Raw genomic sequence first — 25,716 nt, forward strand, 5'->3', positions numbered from 1 at the left:
GTTTGTCTCTGCTATTTCCTGGCATAAACTTAATATTTCTGGCACAATATTGGATGCAAATCACAGAATCCTGCTTTGAAATGGAAATATCCCTCATGTCATTTGCATATTCAGTTCTTCGAGGCATTCTGGTCAGTTTGCATTGGCTGCAGTTACATACTGAACACCCTTTTGCTGTAAATATCTAAACAAACTGCTCAATTGTATGTATGAATTCTGCACATCATGTTAGCCTATGGCTTAGTTTGTATTACTAATGCTGAAGTCAAGTCTCAACCAATATCACTGCATTAAAAAAAGATTAGAAGAGATTAGAGGAGCTGCTCACCCAGAGATACAGTTTAATTTGTCTAATATGCTCTGTGTACAGTATTTAGAGTTTGTATCTCTGTGAGTGTGAAACAAAATAACATCTTTCCTCGTACCATCAGGTGTGCATGTGATGTTTAATTTTTTCCCCTGCACGCAGCCTTCTCGCCATATAGATAAATACCAGGTGCTTGTTATCAAGCTGCAGGTGTCAGAAATAAAGTGGCAGGTGTTGGACACACACAGCAACTCCTGTTCAAGGTTGAGCCCCATATTGGCACAGAATACACGGAGACAGCAGCCTGCAGAGGGTTAGCGCGTGTAAACGCTCAGACTCGATGTTTGGAACAAGAAGAAAATATACATAAAGGTTGAATTCATCGTGTTACCGTATCGTCTGTATGTCCTCCTTGAATCCTGTGAAGCTGTTTTTATGTAACTGCATGCAGACTCAGATGATTCTGGGAAAATGAGTCTGTTTCACCTTAGCTCGCACAGATCTGTGTTTTCCCATCATTTGGGGTTATTTTAATAAATGCAGATCTAGAAAGTGAACCCTGGGCTTTGCATATATAATCACAAATATTACACTTTCATGTTAAATGAGTGCAAAGTGCTGTTTGTTGATACCAGACTGTCAAGCAGTAATTGTTGCAGTGATTGTGCTCCAGCAGCATCAACACTTTATTCATTTGAAATTCACATCTGTGATCTGTATTTGCTGTAATGCAATTTGGCTGGATGTAGAAATAAAAATAACATATGTATGTGAAGATAATGTCCTAATTGAGAGCGTGTCTGTCTCCTGCACAGGATGGGATGGGAAACCTCAGAATAACAGAGAAGGGCCTGAAACTGGAGGGGGACTCTGAGTTCCTCCAACCCCTCTATGCCAAAGAAATCCAGTCCAAACCAGTAAGTGACTCGCATGAATGCACACCTTACTTGGTACATACTGTACTGCACACATCCATCCTGCAATTTGACCCTTTTTTAAACATGGATTAGGCTACGGAACATTTGTGCCTTCAGTAAGCTGTTAAACTGGAAGCTTTGTCATTCAGACATGGGTGACTTTGCTATTAATGGTCCTTACAGCTACATTCATGCACACCATTTAAGAGCCATGAAAAAGGCAGTGGTATGAGCACAATATTTATCTTCTAACATGGGAGTCTACACAGTAAAGCAAGTGAGTACATCCTTGCTGTGACTGACGATGACAAGTGGTGCAGGAATTTTCCAAACCATTCCTTTAGGACAAGAAGCAATAATGATGAAAACATCGCAGTACACCTAGAACTGTAACATGGAAAGTTGTGCATGAAGTATTAGCAAAAAATGTTCTTCTTCAGAAAAATGTTCCCCATCAGCGTTAAATACATTAATATTACTGTTGCATATGTTTAAGCTTGAGCTCATTTTATATACTTAATTCTGTTTAATATTCTGTAAATCCTCCTCTACCTTCTCTACATCACACACTTTTAAAAAGGTGGGTAGCAAAACTAAACCCATCTGTTATGATGCTAAATCACTGAAGCTTGTTTAGCTAATCATTCTAGCTGTTTCGACACAAAGCACAGCAGATCTCAGAGTAGTGAAAGCTCAGCCAGCAGCTGGCTTCCCATCAGTTTACCATAGAGGTTTGTCCACAGTGCACATGCACAAACCACCACTCGTAAAACGGAGACAGCTACAGTTTCCTATAAGTACAAAACAAGTGATGCTTTTAGCTACAGTAGCCGACTGCAGCCAGTAAAGGATGGACGCAAACTGGTGAGGACATTTATGGCGTTACTGTCTAAGATGGAAGGAGATTGTTTTACCTTGACAACTATTACGTTGTGTCTATTTTTAGATTTGACAAGGCAAAAACAGTTTGCCTTGCTTGTCCTGTTAGAGCGCCATTGCTTTATATTCTTCCATTATGGCAAAATACTGTGAGTTACTGTATTTAGGTCTTGTGTTATCACCTTCAGTGTGACTTTGGCTCATTTTGTTATCCAAACCATCCAAAACAGTCAAACCTGGCCCTACAAATTCCCGTAGCACAGGGAGTCCGCGTATCCCACAGCAATGTGTGAAATGTGGTTAAATCACCATTTGAAATACTTTAAAATCAGCAGCAGCAGCTCATCGATACATTAGCACTTAGTCTTTTTTATCACTCATCACATGAACTAAAAACTGCTTTGCAAATTACCTTCTAGCAAAAATACAGTTTGTCTCATACTTTTTAGTGCGCTGTGAAACACTTGACTGATAATACTCGAAATGAGGTGAGATTGAGAAGGTGTGAAGTGTCTAATGATTGTAGGTGTGGTAGTGGGAATTTGAGCTTCCTACAGTGAGAATTAAGCATGTGAGACAATCCAGTTGGGACTCCGAGTGCTATCAACTCAGCTGCACGTACGACAAGCTGATTTCAGCAAATGTCTGAACCTAAAAAGAAATCCAAAACTATGTTAAAACAGGTTATGTTGAAGCAGGCGCGTGTTCTCAGAAGAGTAACTGATGATCTGACTTCCTTTTCCTTCCACATGTATTTGGGTCAGGTTATAATGCCAGCAGGCTAAAGCTCAGTATCCTGAAGCATTCTCAAGTCCCATAAGATATGGCTGTCAGCCACTGCATATCCTCTGAGTCTGACGTGTCCAAAACCTCGACATGAAGCGAATTCCTTTGAGCTTCATGAACAGAGCTCGTGGTTTGACCTTCTCTCTAACGCCTAAGTCTGTGTCTCACTGCCATATTTGGTTAGTTTGTTATCAGTAACAAAATAGTCAATTCTACTGTAGGTTTGAGCATTTGAAAAAAAGGAATATTGTCTGTCTTGTGGGTGTAAAAAACGCCAAATGTCCGAGATGCCGTAGGTTGAAAAAAAGGACTGTAAATAAGAAGCTGACTTTGTTGTCGAGTATCCAGTTCTTACAGACGATCTATCCATCAGGGTCCAAGCACAAAGTCACCACCCATAATAAGTAAATGGGTATTCAAACGAGGCAGGAGGCCGAGGACGCTAATATAAATATATATTTGCTAATGTAACATTAATATTAAAAATTGATCCGGTTACTATAACGTATCGTCCATTTAAATCAGCCAGAGAGAAGAAGGGGTAAAAGGAACCCTTTTATTTACCAATATTGCTACAAGCTCAGAGGTTTGGAAGCAAAACGTTCCAGTGTTCATTTCCACTTTTCAGACATAATTTTGGGAGATATTTGCAGACAGCAACATGAAGATGAGAAACACTTGAAGTGTTGTAAAGGCCGTCACTGCTTGGTTGTGTTGTTTGGTCGTTTTTTTCCATACTGCATCACATTTGGCCGCGGTGAAGTCACCCAAGACTTCAAACCTTAACAAAATCCAACTGGGTGAGGTATATTAAAAAAGGCATCACCCTCCCCGTGCAGTTGCTATGATACAGGAAGGGGTAAAATAATTTTTAGTGGCAGGCTGGAAACTGGTTTTTTTCATGGCTGGAGGAGCTGGTCCTTTTAACATAGAGGTCTATGAGGATTGAACTGGCCATTAGAGGAAATGCAGTTTTTGGCTTCGTTTTCAGCCTCAGGGAGGTTGTTGCCTGATCACAGTGAGCACGGTGTGGCTGTACTAGTGCAAATGTTTCAGACTTGCTGAGGAAACAAACAGGAGCAGCAAACACGTCAGTATTATCAGCACGTTTTCTCCCCGCGTTCTGCACTCAGCTACAGTTTCAGTGTTCCTGCAGTAGGATTTTTGGTGTTTACCAATCGAAATGCTGTCTGGCTGAGGTCCCCTGTTATGCTGGCTTTACAAATTAACATTCTGGGGTGCTTCCTGGTGTCCAAACAGCAACTACACGAGCATCCAGGCCTAGAAGATGTCAGAGAAATGGGAGAGATGGGCACAATAAAGCGATAGGGTCTCTCTCCCTTTGTCTTTTCTACTCTGGGAGCAATCATTGCTGTGGTGCAGGTAGTGGACAGATGGTCCGATAATGCAGAGGGGATACAGGAGCGAGTCAGAGAGCGGAGGAGAGCATATCAACAACGGAGATGGAGATGAGGAAGAAGGAGCAGCAGTAATAGAGACAGAAACAGCGAGACAGATGGAGGAGGACTGAATCAGAACACCAGCAAGCTTGCTTTGACAGGCGCCGTGCAGGAGACAGCCAAGTTCAACACCAACTCAAACAAACACACCGTGTTTGCAATGCAGTATCATAGCACTGTGGAATATTCATAATAAAAGGGTTTCACTACTTGTCCAAGAAGCAGGAACAGGGGATAACAAATCCCCAGAGCATAAATTGGGCTCTGCATTCCCACATGTTCGTTAGGTGAAAGCCAAAGTTTGAACTCGTCTATCAGGATAGATGGCCGATAACTAGCAAAGCAGCTCATAAAATATGAATACCAGACCAGCGCTGAAAGTGCGGATCATGCCTTCTGCTCTTGTACCGTGAAGAGGGATGAACGTAAAAGCAGATTGAGAACAGAAAGGGCAAGTGGCAAGTAAAAGACGGGACATAATACAAAACAGCAGAGCTTAAGGAGAGCTAAACATAAAGGGGACAGAGAGAGGGATGGATGACTGAGCAAAGGATATGAGAGGAATAATGATAACCAGGAGGAGGCGATGGGAAAAGACCAGTACACAGTCGACCAGGAGTGGGTAAACAACAACCGCTAAATAAAAATTTAGCAGTCCGCTCTGTATTTCCCAACGCTCCTCTTCCTGCTTCCTTTTATGCTTCGCTTGTCTAAGTGAAGTTACCGTTGTTATCAAAGTGCGACAGAAAGCTGCTGTAAGACGTGTCTCTGTCAGCAGGTCCTCAGTGCCTTCTTTGTTGTGTTTAAAGTGAAGGGGAAACAAGTTGGCTGCTCTGCATTTGCATAGAGTTCAAGTTCAAGCTATTTTATTCAAATCAGGGGCGTCAAGTGCAGCAAACTTCTTCTGGCAACTAATTGTACAAAACTTTTAATCTAACCATCGTTAGCTGCTTCGGGGCTGACATAAGAGGAGACTTCCAGAAGAGCTGCCATCAGTCAGGCCGTTAGAACCATCGGTAAATCGGTTGGCACTAAAGATTCTCGAGTACTTTAATCTAGAAGGTTAAAACGCATTTAACTCGTCACCCTCAGGTTAGCAGGTTTCGGTCATATTTCAGCCATATTTGTAGAGCCAAATGATATCAGAGGTTAGCGAGGGTGGTCTCTGTCTCTGCAGAGACCACCCTCTATCCTGGGAAAACCAGAATCTTTTCTAGTGGGCATCAGGTTTTTATAGATACATACTGAGGCGTAAAAATCCATCATTAACCCTTTAAACCCTCAAACATTAAATATCTAATGTAGCAGCAGAGAGTCACTCTTGTGCATTTTCCAGTAAATCAAAATAAATGTTGACTTAAGTTAAAGTATCTCTGTGAACTGTCTAAATGTCTTTCTATGGTGACCGAAGCACACTGACAGACACACATGCTTCTCTCAGTCACTGACATTTACTAATTAATACAACTGTTGTGTTAAGGCAACTAATAATGACGTGTGTCTCTTATGAGCTCGTTCCTGATCAACCTTTAAATGCAGACTGTCAGAAATTCTCAGAAAGCGTTGGATTGGTTCTGTGTCGACCTGTTTTTATGACTTGTGGTTATGTGCATGTAAAGATAAGTGAGCTCTAACAAAGTGCACGTAGAAGGTGTGTAGGACCTGCATTTTCCAAATCAAAGGTGTTTATACCTCGTCCACGTTAACTGCTTTCAGATCTGAGCTTTACCAAAGAAAAGTTTGATGTCTCAGGAACACTTAGTATGAGAACAAAAAACCAATGTGATGGTTTGGTTGGAGGACAAGAACCGATCCTGAATATCAAAAGGACAAAACTGAAATAAACCAGATATTTTTAGAATATTTACAAATATGGTGTCTTTTAAAAACGATAACTGAGTAACTAAGCTCATAGATTAGTCAACCGTCCAGACCTATTCAGTCACTGCTCATCTCCTGCATCTTGAAATTACCTTTGAGCTCTTCAAAGTGAGCCTCGACACTGTGGATTTATTTTCATTCAACCCAAATTTCCAAAATCAGCCAATGTTTTACTCCGGACATATTGGTTCTTTGGCCCATCTCACCGAGATTTAATTCAACCCCCGGAGCAGCTCTGCCACCAAGAAACATTTCTATAACCAACTGTAATTCACACATCTCTCTTCTGGTCTCTCGCCTAACTCCTCTCTCCCTTCTTATTTTATTTTTTATTTATTTTTCCCTCCAAATTCCTCTCTGTGTGAGAGGCATCCTGCTGGGAGTAATATGGTCTGTTCCATTAGTAACAAAGAGAAGAGGGAGACCGAGCGGATCAAAGGCACCGCACTGCAATGAACTAAACACGTGTAGTGTACACAAACAGCCCTGAAGGACTCCTGCTGTAGCCTCTCTGAGGCATCTCAGGGGAAAAAAACCCTACATGAAGATGGAACGATAAGCGACCTGCTGCTGGAACACGGTGATGATTTTAAAGCTCAGGACTCGTTGTTAACCAAGAATATTTGCTGCTGGCTAAACTCATCGATTAGTACTGGCATCTGCTGTGTACTGCCATAGAAGTAATAAGAAATGTCTGAATAGTTATGTCAGTATTCATAACCTAAAATCAGTGTGGCTGCTATGTACCCAAGGAAATCACAGCTCCATGGTTTGGTCCAGATTAAAATATGAACCCATTGGTCTTTTTTGGTCTTTTTTGATCACAGTCGCTAACACCGAGCAATGACCACGACCAAAATTACTGCAGCCTTATGCAATGAGCTCACAGTGTTTGCTTTGAAGATGGGGAACGGGTGTGAAAATACTCTGCAAATACAGTTGCTGTCTTCAATGGAATTTTGCAGAAATAGAAAAATTTAACTGTTGAAAATTGCACATTTTTTGTTTTCTACATAAACAGAAATTTATATAAAGTTACTTAACCTAGTAACTAATTTTGTAAGTAACTTGCTTTTATATAGGAATGAAACCAGAATACAACAATATGCAGATGACACTGTAATCAGTTATGTTACAGAAGTCAGCCCAAGCTGGTCCTTGATTGTTTGGAGATGGGTTTCCTTCCACCAGTACATGTCCAGTACAATCAGCCTAGGCTGAGCGTGCTGCTCACTCAAACTCTGAGCAATCCTTTTGTTGCTGCAGCTACTTGTCTCTGTCTCTGCTATGACGTTTATACAGATTATACAGACCATGTGGAGTGTGATGTTGTGGGCCCAAAATGCAGACATGGAAAACAGGTGGGATTCAACGAAAGGCGAGCGGATTATTGAGGCTGTTGCGAAGTTGCGAAAAAAAGAGGGAAGTAAAACTACAAGCAAGTATCAATATTTGGAGAATTGACACAAGCGGACCTGTGTTAGCCGCCTGCAACCCTGAAATGGATAAGCTGAAGAGGATGGATGGATGGGACAAGAAACGCTGAGTGAAGAAATAAATGCTAACATAACCAGGAAATAAGATATTGAGACTAAATGCACCCAAAAAACATGAAGAAGTTATAAACACAGAAAACTAAGAATCCATCAGGAAATAAGTAAAAGTAGAGAGCCCACAGACTCAGAGTGACCGTTACCATGACGCTGACGTCCCAGTGACTGCTGAAGGTCGCCTGTGACAGAACCATCTACCAAACTGAAGCACGGATTTTTAATATAACATAGTCTGTTCAAAAGGCTCCAGCAGCACAAACACAGGCTCAGTTTAGTGACTGGAATTTGCAGCTCCAGCTACAAGTTAAAAAAAAAAAAAAATTTTCAGCCACTTTACATTTCTTACAAAGGGGGAAACTATCCATAGAGGCTGTTCCCATTTTTATATCAGATTGGCAACATGCATTTTTAGTGTGTATTTATACGTGGAAGTCTGTGAGGTTCGACTTGCTTTTGGAGCCAGCCTCAGCTAGCGCTCTAACATGAAGCATCCTCCAGGGCTGGAAAATCAAATCCAAACTGCAAACAGGCTGAAAACAAAAAAATACTCTAGGCAGTTCTATTAGTGATATATTATAATATATCTCTAGTGCTTAGTATTAATAATATATGAGCCAGTGATATAGTTAAAACATTGGTATCACTAGATTTGCATTCATAATAGCAGTAGGGATGACTGCTATCTCCAACTTTACATTCCACACAACATTAATATTCAGGAAATGTATGAATAATATAACGTGGACTCTCTCTCAGCTCCTCAAAAGTGATATTAAACAATTGGATGCAGATTTGCAGGCAAAGCTTAGTTAAACTGATTCTGTACAAGCAGGACCTGCAGTGAGTTGCAGTGAGTTCTGCCAGTTTCAGACTGCAAAAAAACTACATGACATGGAAGACTGAGAAATAAGCGCCAGGGCTAGTCTATTTCCTGGAACATTGAGTATTTGTTTCCAGTGTTTCTGTATTCTAGTAGTGAGTCTTCCTTAGCACTGTGTGTTTCCATGTCCTGGACTTCTTGTTTAGTGTTTTTTTTTTCATTCAGTGTTCTCTTGGGTTGGTTTTCCTGTTTTACTTTGAAGATTTGTTTTCAGAAGTGGCCTGAAAAAGCCTAAAAGTGGAAAGATTTAAAAGCTAACGGTTTTATTTGAGCCATTGTTTAACTTTCCTGTCAGGAAAAGCCTGTGATTGGCAAGTGAGTAGTCTGTCATTTGTCCTTACCTTATCATAGCAAGTCCTGTCTGTATGGCTGATGAAACACAAAATGCATCATGTAGCATGATCTCTGTATGAGACACCGTCTCTGTCACTGTCAAAGTCCTTCTAAAAGCAAATCTAAGCAGTTATCTTGGAAAGAATCCAGATGGTTATTTTGAAGTCTGCACTTAAATGAGGAACGAGCGCCATAAATTCAATTTCAGTGGTTACTGCAGCTCTGCACTCCAATTGAGTGTATAGAAATGCAGGTCAAATCTGATAAAAGCCCATTCAAAGGTTTGCACACTTTGACCCAAAATAAGGTTTAAAAATCACATTGTCATCCAATGAAGCCACTAACCGGATTCACATTATGGATGAGGGGAGCACAGTTGCTTCAGTCAGAGCCCAAGGAGCTCTGCGGGATGCTCCGGGAATGGTGGCAGCATTTTCCAGAGAATTCTTGACAACCTTCTCTTTGACCCTCTGCTTGTTGCTACTGCTGCATCAGTGCAACATGATCAGCTAATAGAAAAAGGGCAGCTGTGATCTTTAGCATTTCTATTCAGGATTCTTGGAGTGCCGCGTCTCCTCCTTATATTTCTGGTCATTATTGTGACTCTTTATTAAAAATGCATTTAAGTGAAGCTCACTGTAAACACTGTTAAGTTTGCTATTGTGCCTCAGCATGCTGGGGAGTCTCTGCTCACTCTTTAGAGCTGTTCAGCTGGAGGCTATGAGGTTTTCCAGTACTTCAGCTTGTCTGGGAACACATGGTCACCTCCCGTTCGTCTTGTGTGTCTGGGTAGGCTTTCGCTCCGCTTTGCATTGAGCTGTCAGTAAAGAAACTCACTGCAGTTTTAAGGATGTTTAAGTGCATCCCAGTCAGATAGCTTCTAGTATCTTTCTGACTCAGAAGCACTTATAAACCTGGGCTCTGAGTGTTTTTGCACTGGTATCTGTTTCTCCTAACCAAAAATCTTTAACAACTAGTAGAAAACTCTGGAAATAGTCAATAAATTCCCTTTTTTGAGGGGAAACTTTGAATTGCAGATACTTTATCTTCTTTGGAGTGAATTATCTCTTTCTTTCGACTAGTACGCACTGTTAAAAATAAATACATCTAACCTTACTGCCATGGCACCTCGGGGCAGCTGTGGTTCATAGTGGGTCATCCACTAATTGGAAGATCGGTGGTCTGATCTGTGGCTTCCTCCGACTGCATGTCGAAGGATCCTTGGGCAAAATACTGAACCCCAAGTTGGCTGTGATTCATCCATCAGAACGTGCGTTTGTGTGTGAATGTCGAAGCATGAGGCTTGTAGTACGAAAACTCTCTGAGTGCTCAATTTGGGTAGAAAAGCAGTATATAAGTACAGTCTGTTTACCTCAGGACACTGTTTTAAAACTACTTAAAAGTGCTTTACACACACACCTGGGCAATATTTGTCAAAGTGACATTCAGAAACGAGTCCACAGTTAATGCAACACAAAGTGTCAACTGTTCTCCAACTTATTAGTTTTACATTCAGTGCACACCTCATTGTTATTGTAATAAGTTCCTACTTGTGTATCATATATTGGATGTATTTACTGTGGGAACTTCAATAAGTTTGGCAAGAGCCATAATGTTATCTGTAATATACACACAAGGCATATCCCCTCCTCGGCTACGAGCGCAGCACAATGGTCAGGCCGTTATCTCTAATTAAGAAGTTGACTGAGGCATGAAGATTAGTCGGGCACAGAAAGCGCAGAGTGTCCAACGTGATCAGCATTACAGATTAATGCAGGGCACTCTGGGAAATGGAAGTTATCAAACGGAGCAGGAGGCTGAGTGCGGACAGTTATGGCGGTGTGTGTGTCTGAAGTCACACCTTTGTGGCCATCTCTATGTGTGTGTGGATGCATTTGTACTTTCATTATCTAGCAGCTGACTGAGGCCATATAAGACCAGCACAGCAAAGACATAAGGCAACAAAATCAAACGCAATGCAAGCGTGAGAGAGTCGATGGCCATGCAGTGGGAGTGCTTTCAGCTAAATGCTGGTTAGTGGTTCAGTTGTAACATCATCCTTAGATATTGCATTCTTATATCACAGTACAGTATAAAATTGTACCATCAACATTAGATATTGGATTTTAATCATTTAAAATTTTCAACTATTATGAAGCGAAGGTAATCTGGATTCGCGTGCAATCACCACTTATTTTGTATTGAGTTATAAATCAACTGCACCCAATTTCTTTGCTGAAAGCCCAAAAAATTCAAGGCAATTAGGTGATGTGAAGAAGCGAAGTAAATCTTATAAAAGGTTGAAGATGAAGCAGTGGTTGTGGCCCATTCTTTTTTTGTACTCCTTTTTTTTTTTTTTCAGTCCCCGACTCGTGTTTATACCTTAGTCTAAGTCGCTGTCGGTGATAAGTAACCCTTATCGTAAATTTGGACACATAAATATATTAAAATGTACGATGTTTGGCTTTTGAAAAATATCCCAGAGTCTCAGCAATCAGAGGACGAAAAATAAAGATTCTAACTGAAACAGATAAAACTAGTTTTTTAAACAGGGTTTGGGTTACTTGTCCTCATCGATAAAAACTTGGACTTCACATGATTAAATAAGCATTGATTGATTGATTGATTGAATCTTTATTTTGAACATGTTGAAAAAGTATAAAAAAAAATAGAATTAAAAGAGACAAATGAACAAAGCAAACAAAAGGAAAACGAGCAACCACAACTCCAAATAACGTCCATGTTCAAAAAGGAGCAGGAAGAAGCATAAGCATTAGCAGCTTGATGACAGTTGCACCTTGCTTTAAATGAGTTACCTGGTCGATCTCTCCGCAGGGCCGCCCACTGTTCCTGCAGTCATCCAGAAATGTGTCCGTCAATATCGTCAACAACAACAACAAGCTGCTCACACAGCTCGTCACAGGTAAGACTCGGCCGGAGAAACGCTGATTTTCATTGTTTTCATTAGAATCTGCAAAGATTCACAGGCAGCGGTTAAACTGGAGTAGATCTGAGTTCCTTTGATTCTTCCCCTCAGGTTTATTCATGAACTATGTTAAAGGAACTGGTGACGCCTTTTTGTCTTCTATTACTTGACCTTCATTTTGCCAGAAAGCTGTTTGGGATTAAAACTTGTCTTAGAAGAGAGATATGGCAAAGATAGCAGCCACGCAATGAGGCTCATTTAAGAATTGGACCAATTCTTTCAAAACCTCCGTCCATTCAGTTTCTCTATTGCTATCCAATTCAGGATGACAAAGGGGTTGGAGTCCATCCGGGCCGTGATAGGGTTAGGTGTGCTATATGCTGGACAGGTCGTCAGCCCATCACAAGGACAAGTTTGACATACTCTGCTCATGTCAGTGAAAGTGAAACCAGATAACAAAAATATAGCCAACTGGGCTAAATGGTCACATGATGGTGATTACCAAGTTGTTAAGTCAACACAGAGTTTCACAGTCTAGCTGTCAGCATGTTCACACGAGAATGGCAGTGTTGGTGGATCTAACCAATCAGAATCAGAATCAGAATTCTTTATTGATCCCTAGAGGAAATTATGTCACAAACATGGACAGTTGTACTGGCGGCAAAGCTTTATTTTTGTAAAATTACAGTTTGCACTATCTTTGTAAAATATGCAGATTGAACCCAAAACACAGCTTGTACAGCAGAGCAGCTGCTGCAGCAAAAGCTCAGCAAGGTTTGAGAAATCCTCCAGAAAAGGTGCTGATCAGAGAACCGATCGGTTTTGTACCTCGAATCTAATACTCAGAAGATAATCTACTCCAGCGAAGGTTGGCTCTTCAGCATAAGTTACCACAGAGTTACCACACTCCTTGTTAACCCTCTGTGCGTACCTCTTTTTGACTGCTTTGGTCAGGTTTAGATTGCCACAGTCTCACATTGGTTGCAATAAAGACGCTAGCTCGTCTGCTATTAATAACGACTCACTAAGTGAAACTTTAAAACTGTAAATGGAGACCGTTCACGTATAAAGAAAAATTGTTTGCAGACAATTCGGCGTCTTCCATCCAAACTGCAGCCACAGCAGTCTGGTAACGACCAAAGCAATCAGAAGGAGGTTTCTGGTTCCATCTGTGCAACCTTCAGCAACCAATCACCAGTCAGTCAGGGAGTAGACCTTTTTCCCCAGCAACTGGAAGTTGCCTGGGGGTCACCAGCTGGAGGTCTTTAGGCCCATATGACTGCGACCTAATCCTGCTTCATACTACAGGCTTTAGTGTAAGCTCCATTACCCAACAAATAACTTCTTATAGCTTTTAAAATATTCACAGGAGATATTTCAAAGTCAAGTAGTTTGATCACTTCTCCATCACAGTGAATTTTTGAGGTCTGATAAGCTAAAATTATTCCATATTGCAAAGATTCAAGAATGTGAAGGGAACATTTGTTTAGCATATGTTCTTCTACAGCATGTGAAATATTTTGCAACTCCCAAATTTCTTTCTGAGAACCGTTTCTAATCCAGACTCTCATGTTTGAAGCAGCTGCTCCTGCTATCAGAAGTCATTGCCTTATTTATAATTAAGCATTTACACGTCGTGATTTTATTTCTCCTCTGATCCTTTTAAGTATGCCAGAAGAGGTCTCAGTTTCTCCTCCATTACTCTGTGATTGTGCTTTCTTCTTTACATCTCTTCATTCGCCACCTGTCACGTTGATCGAGTTGACAGTTTTTGGTGAAATCACTCGGCGTAAACATGCTCGGGAGGCGTCTCTCACATTAAAAAGCAAGCTGACATTTGCCTCCCGAGTCTGAAGAGGAGGAAGATGAAGTCTGCTCGGATGCGTTGATGACTAAGCGGCGTTGGTGTACGGGGAGGAACTCCACACCCCAGATGGAGAGTGACAGAATCAATCAGTCAGCCTCTGCGTTGGGTGTCTTCTACCACCGCGTGAGACAAAGCAATTTGGGATTGGGTGGAGTTGTCTACATTTTCTTGTTTGTTGTGACACCAGTCAGAGTTTTGTCAGCTGGCGCATGAGGATCTTTCCGGCACACGTTCAGTGAAATATGTCTGGTTTGCACAACCGTGTTGCAGAGAGGATTGCTTCCACCAACAGGTCACAACTGGATGGTTGGAATTCTAAACGTTTGATCACAACTAGACTCGAGATGTTTCCTTGTTTATTCTGTTCTATGTAATATCTTAAACTGGCTTAGGCTGAATAATTCATGCTTTCTAATTAGATCAGAACGGTTTGTTTCTAATTTATAAACTAGGAATAGCAACAAAATTCCAAATAAAAGGAAAAGACAGTGACATTTAGTTGATATGTGACTGTTGCCTTATTTTCATTCTTCCTGTCCTTCAAAGCCACTTGACATTGGCATTTACTCGTCTGCTCAATATGAATTAATGATCAGCAATTCCACTAATGGGATTAGGCATTGGTGACCAAACAACAATATCACAAGGCACTGCGATTAAATATGACATCACACCTGTGGCCTCTTTAGCAAAGGGGATGTCTATCCCTCCTTTGACTCTGGTTACATTTGATCAGAACACACAGTTAATCCGGTCTTTAAGTGATAAAAAATGACTGTTTATTAAGGCTGTTGTGTTCTTAACATATATTATGTATGTATGTTCTTAACATATATTAATGCTTTGTATCTTGTTCTATTTAATCTCAATAAGCCCCTAAAAACAGTCAGTGATCACTGTCGGCCTCTCTCGGTTTTTATTATCACTGTTCATTTTAAAGCTTAGTTTTTAAAACCTTACGATGTAACTACAGCCCAGCAGCAGTATATAAATGACTAACCTCGTATGATCTCAGTTGTTCTCCTGACTGAAGTTTGGTCCGTTTACAGCATCCTGCCATGCGATTGCATTTGTCCCTAACCATCGGGAACCCTCACATTAACTTTTATTGAATGGAAAAAAGTCAGCGTTCATCCTCCAGCTTCACTGTGTTTATGCTATGCTAACATAGCTGTGTTGCTAGCGATCATGTAGCATCATTATATACCAGCTAGCCCAACTTCAGTAAACCAACAAAAGCCACCGCTGTTTAATTTTCTGTCTTCATTTATGTTGGAAGTGATAGCAAAGCTGTACGTCTTAATTTTTTCAGAAATCCCTCAGTCAGAACATGCTATGTCATGTTTAGATGGAAGCTAGCGAGCTAACTTCCTGCTAACTTCTAACTCTGTTAAATGTAATAAATTCTGTTTTCATGGATGCCTAGATGTTAAACTTAGATGTTACACCTGGTAGAGATGTAACATTTTATTAAAGATGAAAGAATTTAGACAGTTTTTAACTCTCTGTGATGCCGCAGTGTTCATTTGACTTTGGGGCCTGCAGCTGAGTTTGGGCCCAGGCACAGCTAATGACGTCAGACTTAAAGACCGGATCGGTTTGTTGGACATTTTCTCAGTAGTCTCATGAATCACAACAAAATCAATATTACAGGTTTGGTCATAAGTCCCACATCTTCCACCAGGGTGCTTTTTTTTTAAAGTTTTCATGTTCTCGGGTAATTCGGTAAGAAATCAGCTCCAGTCCCTCCTCTTTGATGTCTCCTCTCTCTTCTCTTCTCCTTCGGTTCAGGATCCAGTGGATTTAAAGCACGAGGCAAGATGTTTGAAGTGAAATCCACCTCTGGGAATCTCCTGTTCTCCGCCGATGAGCAGGAGGTGGTGGTGGGCGCAGACCGGCTCCGAGTGATGGGTGAGTGGCCGCCTTCAAAAGCCTTGAATACTCGGTTAGGATCTAAAGTGGGAAAATGGCTGATGTGCGTGAGTGCGTGGCCTTTTGTTTTATAGGTGCGGCTCTTGTTGCGATGTTGTTAATAAGGAGTTAAAACTGCTGTTTGTTGGTGGACTCACTTTTGGGAAGGTAAAAAGCTTTAACTTGAGATTCTTAGGACTTTTATTGTGGCCTTTTTAGGGGTTATCTTAGTAGTAACTGCTTTAGCTAAGATATACTACTTTCTTTCACACACAGAGAAACACACTGAGACACACACATGCGTTTGTATCCAAGCTGATGTAATGTGTCAAACTGACATACAATAAATGCAAAGCAGAGTAATGTAATGCTTATATTAGCATCATAAGCAGTCGATAGTGAGAAGAGCAAGGCTCAGATCTCTGCTGGTTGTAGTCGTGTATGCCAGGAGTAAGATGACAACTAGCAAAAAGGATGAGGAGGATTGTTTGTTTGTTTTTTTTCCAGAGAGAGAAATTCAAGCTAGGTAAGAGAGTGATGTGTTGGGGAGCTCATATTCACCAACAGGACTCTTGGGGGGGGGGAGGGGGGTGGGGGGGGGAGAGGCTGACATGTTAGTGCTTTAGACAAATGAGTTTTGTGCTTATGACGGGAGATAAGAAGTGACAGAGTTGTTCTGTGACGCCGCTGCGACAAATGATTTCCTGTGAGAGCAGAGGGGTGTAACGGAGGATGGTGAAGACAAAATTAGCTCACAGACAACATCATGAATACAAGCATAAACAAAGCATCTGCATACAATTAACGCTCCAACAGAGAGGATCATCCCGGAGTCTGCCTGCAGGAAGTGGCAGATTTAAGCTTAATGTTGACGGCCCTTTCTCATAAGGTCATGTCACAAGACTGGAGCTTTGACTTAAACAGAGACTCTGTTTGACATGGATGCCCCGCCTGAGGGTCGTTAATGAGCTGAGGGTGAAACTGTGTTTTCAGCGCTGCAAAAATGGGATTTTGATTTATGGTGACAGTGAATGAAACCTGCGAGGTCGTGCTTTTCCCCTGGAGCTGAGGATGGTTTTCCAGAACATACATTTAACTGCATTCACTCTCTTCTCTCACTCTCTTGATCTGATGGGGTCGTGGGTTTTAGGGTTTGAGGCTAGGGTTGTGCTGATCACCGGAGATGGCTTAGGATAGAGTTGTATGAACCATCTAGACCAGGGGTCTCGAACTCCAGGCCTCGAGGGCCGGTGTCCTGCAGGTTTTAGATCTCACCCTTGGTGATTAGTTCATTACCAGGCCTCTGGAGAACTTCAAGACATGTTGAGGAGGTCATTTAGCCATTTAAATCAGCTGCAGGACACTGGCCCTCGAGGCCTGGAGTTCAAGATCCCTGATCTAGACTCTAGGGCCATGCTGAGTGAATATTGTCTTTATGTGGGCAAAAGATTCTTGGCTTTTCAGGAATTATTGCAAGGGGAGGATAAATTGGCATGTAATACAATCGCTAAGAGATCCAGAGGTGTTGATCAGGAATGGGCATGGTGGAGCCTTCCACGGAAAACTGTAATGTGGTCTAAGTCATTGATGAAGGCGCCTCGTTATGAAAGTCAGGTTGCAGAAGTTGATGTTTGTTTGATGTCTGTGGTAAAATCTCAAAGTGCAGGGAATATGTGGTCAAAGCAGACCTTTCCAGGGATGCACTGAAAACGCCAAAGCAGCCATTTGGTACGCTTTGAGAAGGAGACTGGCCAAACTGAGGTCAGGTAGTCTGCCATACAGAAGTTTTTGTAGGTGTTGTGTGCACCATTTTATAGACTTTTTTTGGCGTGTTTACATCAGTTTTCCACACTTATCCAACAGAATGAGTGTACGTTCCTGAATGAGATGAACAGTAATACAAAAAATGTAATATTTAGTGAGATAATAGCCGCCTTCTTTAATTTCTTCCTTCCCTCCCTGTTACTTAAAAACGTTCTCTTTCTCTCTGCTGCTTCCTCTGTGACATCATTCCCCATTATTTTTGCATCTGCCATCATTCACCGACGCTCGCCCGTCTGCTCCATCCATTCAGCAACATTAATAGAGAAACAGATATTTGAAGTCTCTCCTCTTTGACTGGGCCACCCATTTCCAGTTAAGAGCTCCAAAGGGTTCACTCTCTCTGACACACACCTTTCACAGCACTCTGTGTGAGCAATTACTCTTCATCCTCATCTACATTCATTTACATCCTTTCCAGCCTCACTGAGTCAGACTTTATTACTGTCACCGGTCTCTGCAAAGTGCTCCTCTTGATGGAGGGAGGCACAGACGGAGGCTGGTGACGGACGGCACAGAGGAGAGGAAGGACAGGTAGCGCTGTGAGTTGTTTAATAGAAAGGTGTAGCTTTTGTTGCAATATTTATTTCAATGTCTCACATTTGGTGGCATAACCAGACTGTATTTAAAAGATGGATGTAGCCACCTTGACTTCACCCGTTGGTTTCTGGACTGGTTTTTGATGCATTTCCAAGCCTCAAAGGTACAAAACAGGACAAAAGTCTCAAATCATTTCTTTATATACTGCTAAATGAGAAATGGATGGAAACAAGGCAAAAAAAAGAGTTTGTATAATTGTAACAAGTTTGAAAGTTAATATATGGTCTGCTCGTATGTGTGGCAGCTTCTCTGGATTTCTATAAGTAGTCTTCAGGAATCGTTCTCCAGGCTTTTTGAAAGACATTCAAAGCTCTTCCTTGGCTGTTTCTCCCTTTTTGTTGTCTGTCAGGATGATCCCACTCTGCTTCAGTAATGTTGAGGATCAGGCTCTGGGTGTTTTTCGGTCCAGGTTTGCTTTCACTGCATTGGCAGCGTGTTTGGGATCGTTGTCAGTCAGGTGCTTTCTTAGATGTATGAACTTTTTCTCCCCGTTTCCCTTCCTGAAAATGTCGTATTGACAGCCACCCTTGACTTAGGCCATTTCTGATGAAGCTTCAGTGAACAGTAGGTGGACAAACTGAAGGATCAGATCCATCTCTCAGGTTACAATATAAAGCACCTTGGGGAAACTGTTGATGTGATTTGTGGCTGTATAAATAAACTGATTTGAATTCCTCCACTTGTCATGTTCAGCAGCTTTTTTTTTTTTTTTTTTTTGACAATTTAAAGCCTGAATCATGAAATAATTGCCATAAAATTCCATTTAAAAAATGGAGTGTTTGCATATTATTTTTGATTTCTATCATATTGGCTACATCTGCCAGTTTTTTTGCATTTGCTTAAAAATTTCAGGGAGGAGAATGACGATGCATGATGCATGCAGACGTCCCAAAAACAAAAAAATAATTAATGATCAAATATACTACACCAGTTAAGAACACTACACACTGTGCTTAGATATGCTGAGTTTGTGCTGAGCTCATGCTCTTGGAGAGTCCCTATTTTGGTGCAAACGTTCTGTTTAGTGCCTGTCAAACTGTTCGTTTTGATGTCTGTGAAGGTTCTCAGTCATCCAGGTCATCGTAGTCTAAGGAGCTTGGAAAGAAAAGCGTCTGGACTTCTTTAAGTTGCTTGAAGACGTTTCACCTGTAATCTGAGAAGCTTCTTCAGTTCTAGGGTCAAATGGTGGAGAGTCCCAGATTTAAGCCCTGTGGGAGTGTCCCCCAAGAGGGACAATGGACCTCCTAATGATCTTCTACCTAATCACACGAGCCAAGGTGTGAAGACGGGTGTAGGTCCACCCCACCCTATCATGTGATTTGAGCTACATGTGTTTTTATGCTTAAATAGCTCAAAGAAGCATTCCTCTGATGGATCGGACTGAAGGTGAATGTAAAATTAGCCAATGTCCAGAGAAAGACTGTGAAAACCCTCAGTAAGCCTGGAGAGCCATTAATCAAGGCTACTTTAAAAATGACGGGAATGTCTGGCTCCTTGGAAACAGAATATAAAGAGACGAAGGCTTGACACAGTGCTACAGCTGCTGTTGTGATTGCTTTTGGTGGAGTGCTGCTCGAATACGTAGTTTCACTCACCAAAAAATAAGCACAAACCTCACTGACAGTCTTTATCAGATAATTTCATTAATATTTCTGCAGGAGGTTACAAACTGAAATGATCAGTGCTGCTGTTGGTGTGCAGTTATGCCTGAGTTTGAATTCCAGCTTCATTAGCTGCTTCTTCTAACTCTTCTTTTACTCAACACAGTTCAAAGAGCCCTTCGTACTTCCAGGTTATGCCCTCTTAAGACAGACGCGGCAGGAAAAACGAAGGAAATCTGAATGAAACTCGAGCTTTCTCAGCAGCTCAGTCCACCGTGGCAACAACACTAAAAAGCAGTCGGGAGCGGTGGCAGAGAGAGAGCACCCGCAATTTGTCAATTACTCCGTTTATCTCCACAGCTGCTCGACGAGGCCGCTCAAGGCGACGGGGAAAATCAAACACCTTGGCATCGGCTGCCTCGGCAGACGCAGTCAGCTCTTTCAGCTCCTGAAAGATTTCTGTTATTCTCAAAGGTTCTGAATGTAGGTGTGTTAGACCGAACTGCGCTTCGTGTCTCTTATTGTTTTACTCCTGTGTTTCTTAATCTTGTCTTTGAGCTTCGCTGCATTTGTCTAATTTCTAAAAAAAACGTGTGAAGATTTTCAGTGTAGCTGCGATACCTGAATTTCACTTCTTACAGTATATTTTCTTTTTTCGCTTCGAGTTTATTTTGTCATTAACACAAAAACACTTGTACAAGAATTTAGCCCCAGACGAGAACAAGCCGAAGGAAGATTCAGTCTTTATATTTCACATTTCATGCTCTGAGAAATGATTCGGTCCGTGCTCAAAAAATATTGGAGTCCTGGATAGATCAGGCAGAGATATTATATTCGCTGTCACTGCTTCTGTTTATTTGGCTGTTGTGGGATCTTAAAGATGGAGTTTGAACTGCGAATATTGATTGTTGTCATCTAAAGGCAGGAGTGGAAATAACATGTTGTATGTAGCACTGCAACAATCTTTTAGAGAGGAGGTCGGGATGGAGGAGGTATCTTTTCTTTCCACCTCCTCCATCCCCGTCAACGTTGCTGTTGCATCTATGATGTCATGTTGCCCTTAGACAGACGTATTTGTCTGATGACTTGCTTGAAATATAAATGCATTTATTGTGAAATATCACTTTGAGAACAGGTTAAGACTCGTAGAAAACATAGTGTCGTTTCTGTTGACTTAAATAGACCAGTGATGTTAACAAAAGATATGATTTATAAGTGTTATAGCAAACATAAAATTATGTAGAGAAGTAGACATATATATCTAGAAAGGATCTGACAAAAATACCTCTAATAAAGTAGATTCTCATTTCCGAGTGTGGCCTTCACTGGGACTGAATATATTTCTGGTATTCAGATCCAACTGGACACGTTTTTCTTGCTTACACCCACTCGGTCCCTTTCTCTGTTTTCTCTTTAGTTCATGAATAGGAAGGACGTGCAATGGCTTGGTCTTTGACTAGTACAAACAGTTGGAGAGCAGTGTGTGACACAGTTACAGTATGCATTATTAACTTTGCATGTGAGTGCGCTCTTCTAACAGACGGCTGAAACAGCAGCTGTAGACGAGCTGCTGTCGGTTCTGTTGTCCCATTGACGTATGAAGGCACCGCGGAGGCTTATAAAGCTGCCACATGTCATTACCAGACCCATCGTTCCTCCCCACCAATAAAATACATAATTATCCCCTGTGTGTAACTTTAATTGGTCCAACTGAGGTCATTGGAAATCCATGACGCCGCCATCAGTGCCTTCTACTATTTATAGTCTAGTCAGACACGGTGGCAGGCTCCCAGCTGACGGACAGTAAATGAGAACACAAACAGAGGGAATGTAATGATAGGATGGGTCAAACCTGACCTAAATCCTTTATGTGGATTGTTTTTGCTCATTTTAGCAGCTTTTTGCTTTGTGGGAAAAGGAGCTGGAACGGTCATCGACTTTCGTCGTCGGTTACGTTTGTTGTATATCAACGACATTTTTCAAGCTGTAATGGCTGCTTATAATCTTCCCCAGGATTTTTCCCCCACATTCAGGAGAAATGTTGAGTGTTTTAATTATTATTACGTACTAAAACATGTAACTGAACTGTGGTTTCTACCTACAGTGTGGTCTAATTGTTTGTCATGTCTGTGTCAGAATTCCTTTCAGTTTTACTGCATCAGGGTTCAGTTTTATAGTGTAGTGAAACTGCACTACATCAAGGTAAAGTATCATTCTGAGCTTGAGAGTCGATGTAAACAAACACGTGTGGCATGCTGGAGATCAAAGTGAGGTCAAAGTAAGAAAAAAATGAAACAGAAGTATAAACTGCAAAACTCTGAGCACATAGTTTGGATCGCATGTGTTCAGAGTCGTTTATGAATGTGTTGCTTGACTGTGAAACGTCGGCGTGTCCGGTCGATGTGAGCTAAATAAAAAGCCTGAAGGCCAGCAGAGGGAGGCTGGAGCAGAGGTTTGTAAGTCACTGGGTCAGCTGATATTCCCACAGCATATCTCCTCGTGAGCTGCTCGGACCCTCCTCGAGTCAAACTGCAGCTCCAAAATAAGCACTGCTCGCTCATGTGGAGTGAGTGTGCCGACTGGTTTTTACCTCAGAGCTGAGAAAGTGCAGAGCGGTCGACTGTGCTGATAAATACAGTATGAGGTTATTATATATATTTACGAATGCAGGAATATTCCAACTTTTCTAGAATAATACAGATTATTTTAACTGTTATCACTGCTGTTGTCAGTCATGTTTTTCTGCTTTTGTACAATTTTGATTAAATTGGTAGATTTCGGTCTTTGGTTCTTTAAAATTGAGCTTAATGTCAAAAACATCCAGGTGGTCCAGGTAGATCGGCTACTGTAGCTGGCTACAGCTGATCTTACTGCCAAACCACTTGACATGACAGAGCTGATGACCTCCTCCACATCTGATTCGTCTGTTTTGGCATCCCATTGCATCTGCAGGCTGCTTTGCAATCCACAGCAGCTTACGTAGTTCCTCTGACCCATTGATCCACAGCCATGTTTTTCTGCTATTATACAGCTTCATCCATCCATCCATTGTCTTCCGTTTGTCCTTATCAGGGTCGCAGTACCTAAACTGTCATGTCTTGAGGCATCTTCCTGGACACAGTTCAGGCAGACCACTATGCCAAGCTCTGTTGCAGTCAAGGTAGATCTATGTTCATGATTCAGTTGGCAGTTCTTATATTTTTGCATCTGTAATCTTTGTTACCCATGTCCAGTCCATTCCTCCTTTACCTACTGATTTCTTCATGTCTTCCTCTGTGTGTGTCTGTAAAGGCGAGGATGTCCCTGAACAAAATGGTCCAAAATATTAAAGCGCGACACGTTGTTTTTCATCTGAGATTGAAATGTGGGCATTAACCGATTATTCCCAATTTCCCAGGATTATTGCCATTCGTCCATGTCCGTGTTCTGCTGTCAGTGCTGGATGTCCTGAAGCGTCTCACAGTGGTTATTGTTCAACTTTGCTTTTAAGAAACTCTGGTGAGTGGTCCAGGTGGCGTGGGAAGATTGTGTGCTGTGTGCTGCCACACGCTGGCATGCACCACAGTTCAGATAGTTTTGATGCTACTGCACTTTGACAGTCTAACCCTGAGGGACGAATTCAACCCCTTGAATGTCAAGGAAAAGAAGAGAAGCATTGTCCTGGTTTCACTCTCTCCTGACCCACTGCCTACAGGCTTAGAAACTGTGGACTCTTCAAGTGATCAGGATGTGACTTCTGGTGATCTTAAAAATAGCAGCTGTCTAGACATGCCCAGAAAAACGAACTAAAAGGGGATATGTGACCAAATAAAATGGGTATGGGTGATTTTTACAGGCCCATTCCTTTAAATCTGATCACCCCTCATTGCTTTGACTGGATTCCAGTTGAAACCTGCTCTGACCAGAGTGCTGGCATTGGACAGAATCAGTCAATGTGAAAAGCGTTTTGACAATGAGCTGTGCTTATGAGGTGCGATCAAAGCAATGCTTGCTCGGGCAACAGATCAGGACACGACAGAGCTGTTTGTTTTCAGCGAAGTGTCTCTGTTTTTGTGTTAAAACTACTGAGGCTCACGTAATGAAACCAGGCGTGGAGAAAGTGGATGGACAAGGAGAATTGGTGTGGACGTAGATCACTTTCAGCAAAGAGAGAGAGGCCAGTGGCCTCTGCAGAGGATGCGCTCTCCTTCAGTGGCCTTCTATTTTAAACTGTAATTAGAGCAAAAACCCCCTTGAGATGCATCATGTCAGGTTTTTTCATGTCGATTTTTCTAACTTTGTCAGTATCTTTGGCCAGTTAGAACTTTTGTCCTACTGCTGGACACTAAATCTGACCTTAGATTTGATATTTCAGTCACAAAGGCATGTTTGTCATTTTCGATCTTGGGGCTTAATTTAAATTTGAAGCATATAACTCGGGTTGGGTCACATAACCCTGAATCCGCCCTTAGTTAGGTTGTAAGAGGCCCAGGCTGCTGGAGGACATCCCATGATGCAGTGAGTGTTTCTTCTTCACTCACTACGTGTTTATGCACCTTATTCATCTCTGGCTCTCACTCCTATAGTTTGTCTTTTGTCCTGTCTTCCTGCCCCTCACCCTCATCCGGTCACAGCAGATGGTCCCACCCTGCTGGAGGTTTCTTCCTGTTAAAAGGAGTTTTTCCTTCCCACTGTCGCCCAGTGCTTGCTCATCGGAGGTGCGGTTTCTTTCTAATATCGTAGGGTCTTTACACTGCAATATAAAGCAGTAACTGTTATGGTAAATTGGCGCTATATAAATAAGATCACACTTCAGGATGCCGTGGCATTAATGCTGGGTGGGAAGAAGAGCTGACTTGCTTGTCAGTGTTGCAGCACGATGGCCCTGCCAAAAAGTTAATCAGTCTTAAGTTACCAGAGGGGCGAATGTAAATGTTTGCAGTGACTATTTTGGGGAGGTGTTCAATATGAGCATTGCGTATCCTCCCCAATGTATTTGCCCATGCAAATAAGTTGTTTGAGAATGTTGTTTTGAGACCCCAGCAGTGATTTTTTGTAAGACGTGTGCCGTCTGGCAGGCCGACACAGTGAGCGTGATTACAGACCTTTATGTAAAAAACTAATTGGACTGAGTTGGGAATTGAAGCTGAGCCGTCAGAGTTGAAGGTAAAATGTGTTTCTGAACCAAATAAACATAAAATAATTCGTCTGCGTTAAGCTCTCGTAATCCCTCTGTGTTTGGGAGGCAGATAAATTTCTGTTATTTTTGTGAATTTTAAGAATATTTTTGTGCTTTTCTTTCTTTCATCCCCACATGTAAACACACACAAACACCTCGCACTGCCTTCGGTGTAATGAGAGCTTGCCAAAATGATCCAAAGGCCTTGCAAAAATCACAACGTTACCCAATGTTTTTTTTCTTTCTTTTCCTGTCTGTTGGAATTATAATTAAACTCCTTTCATTACCCTCAATTATGTCCCATTGACTCTCTGAAGCCTGCGCCAATTCCAGCGTATTCAGGCCCTGATGATAGTGCAGGCTAGACTGTAGGGGGAAGAGGAGAGCAGAGGAGAGGAAGAAAAGAAAGGTGAGTGGAGGGAAAGGTAATTGCAATAGTCTTTGCCCTGTTTGAGGCGCGTTGTTATCAGCACTTGGTCCGCTTTGATGCGCCCACTGAGTAATTACCACTCCACATTATAGTTCTCAGCCTTTTTCATATTTTTGCAGAGGCAAATCAAGGATGGTGGTGTGATCACAGAAAAGCATCATGAAAGCAAACGATTTTTCTCTTTTCTTTCTTGTGTGCGATCTCATATGAAAGCTTTCACTGCACTGACTTCATCTTCTCCGGCAGTCGGAGGTGACAGTGAGCCATCTCGCTGCTAAAAATCATCAGTTCAGATTTGGCCAAATGGAAGCATGTTGCATTTGTACAGACGATTCGCTGAAGACAAATTTAGAGGAAACCTCCCAGCTTTACCCAGAGAAAAGACATTCGCATTGTTTAAGCGTTT

At 41.7% G+C, this 25,716-nt stretch overlaps 1 protein-coding gene across 1 annotated transcript in view; it reads left to right on the plus strand.

Annotated features, from left to right (window-relative positions):
- The window catches only part of sgcd (sarcoglycan, delta (dystrophin-associated glycoprotein)), a 191,456-nt gene that overhangs the window by 89,202 nt on the left and 76,538 nt on the right, over positions 1-25,716 (plus strand). The window contains exons 3-5 of the mRNA XM_085364725.1: positions 1,123-1,224; positions 11,832-11,919; positions 15,581-15,700. Coding sequence (XP_085220851.1) covers positions 1,123-1,224; positions 11,832-11,919; positions 15,581-15,700 — 310 coding nt within the window. The remainder of the gene's footprint in view (positions 1-1,122; positions 1,225-11,831; positions 11,920-15,580; positions 15,701-25,716) is intronic.

The sequence above is a fragment of the Diplotaxodon limnothrissa genome, linkage group LG10 (genome assembly GCF_057381915.1).
Source record: "Diplotaxodon limnothrissa isolate DT_005_m linkage group LG10, D_limnothrissa_male_GT1.1, whole genome shotgun sequence".
In the NCBI taxonomy this organism is placed as follows: Eukaryota; Metazoa; Chordata; class Actinopteri; order Cichliformes; family Cichlidae; genus Diplotaxodon; species Diplotaxodon limnothrissa.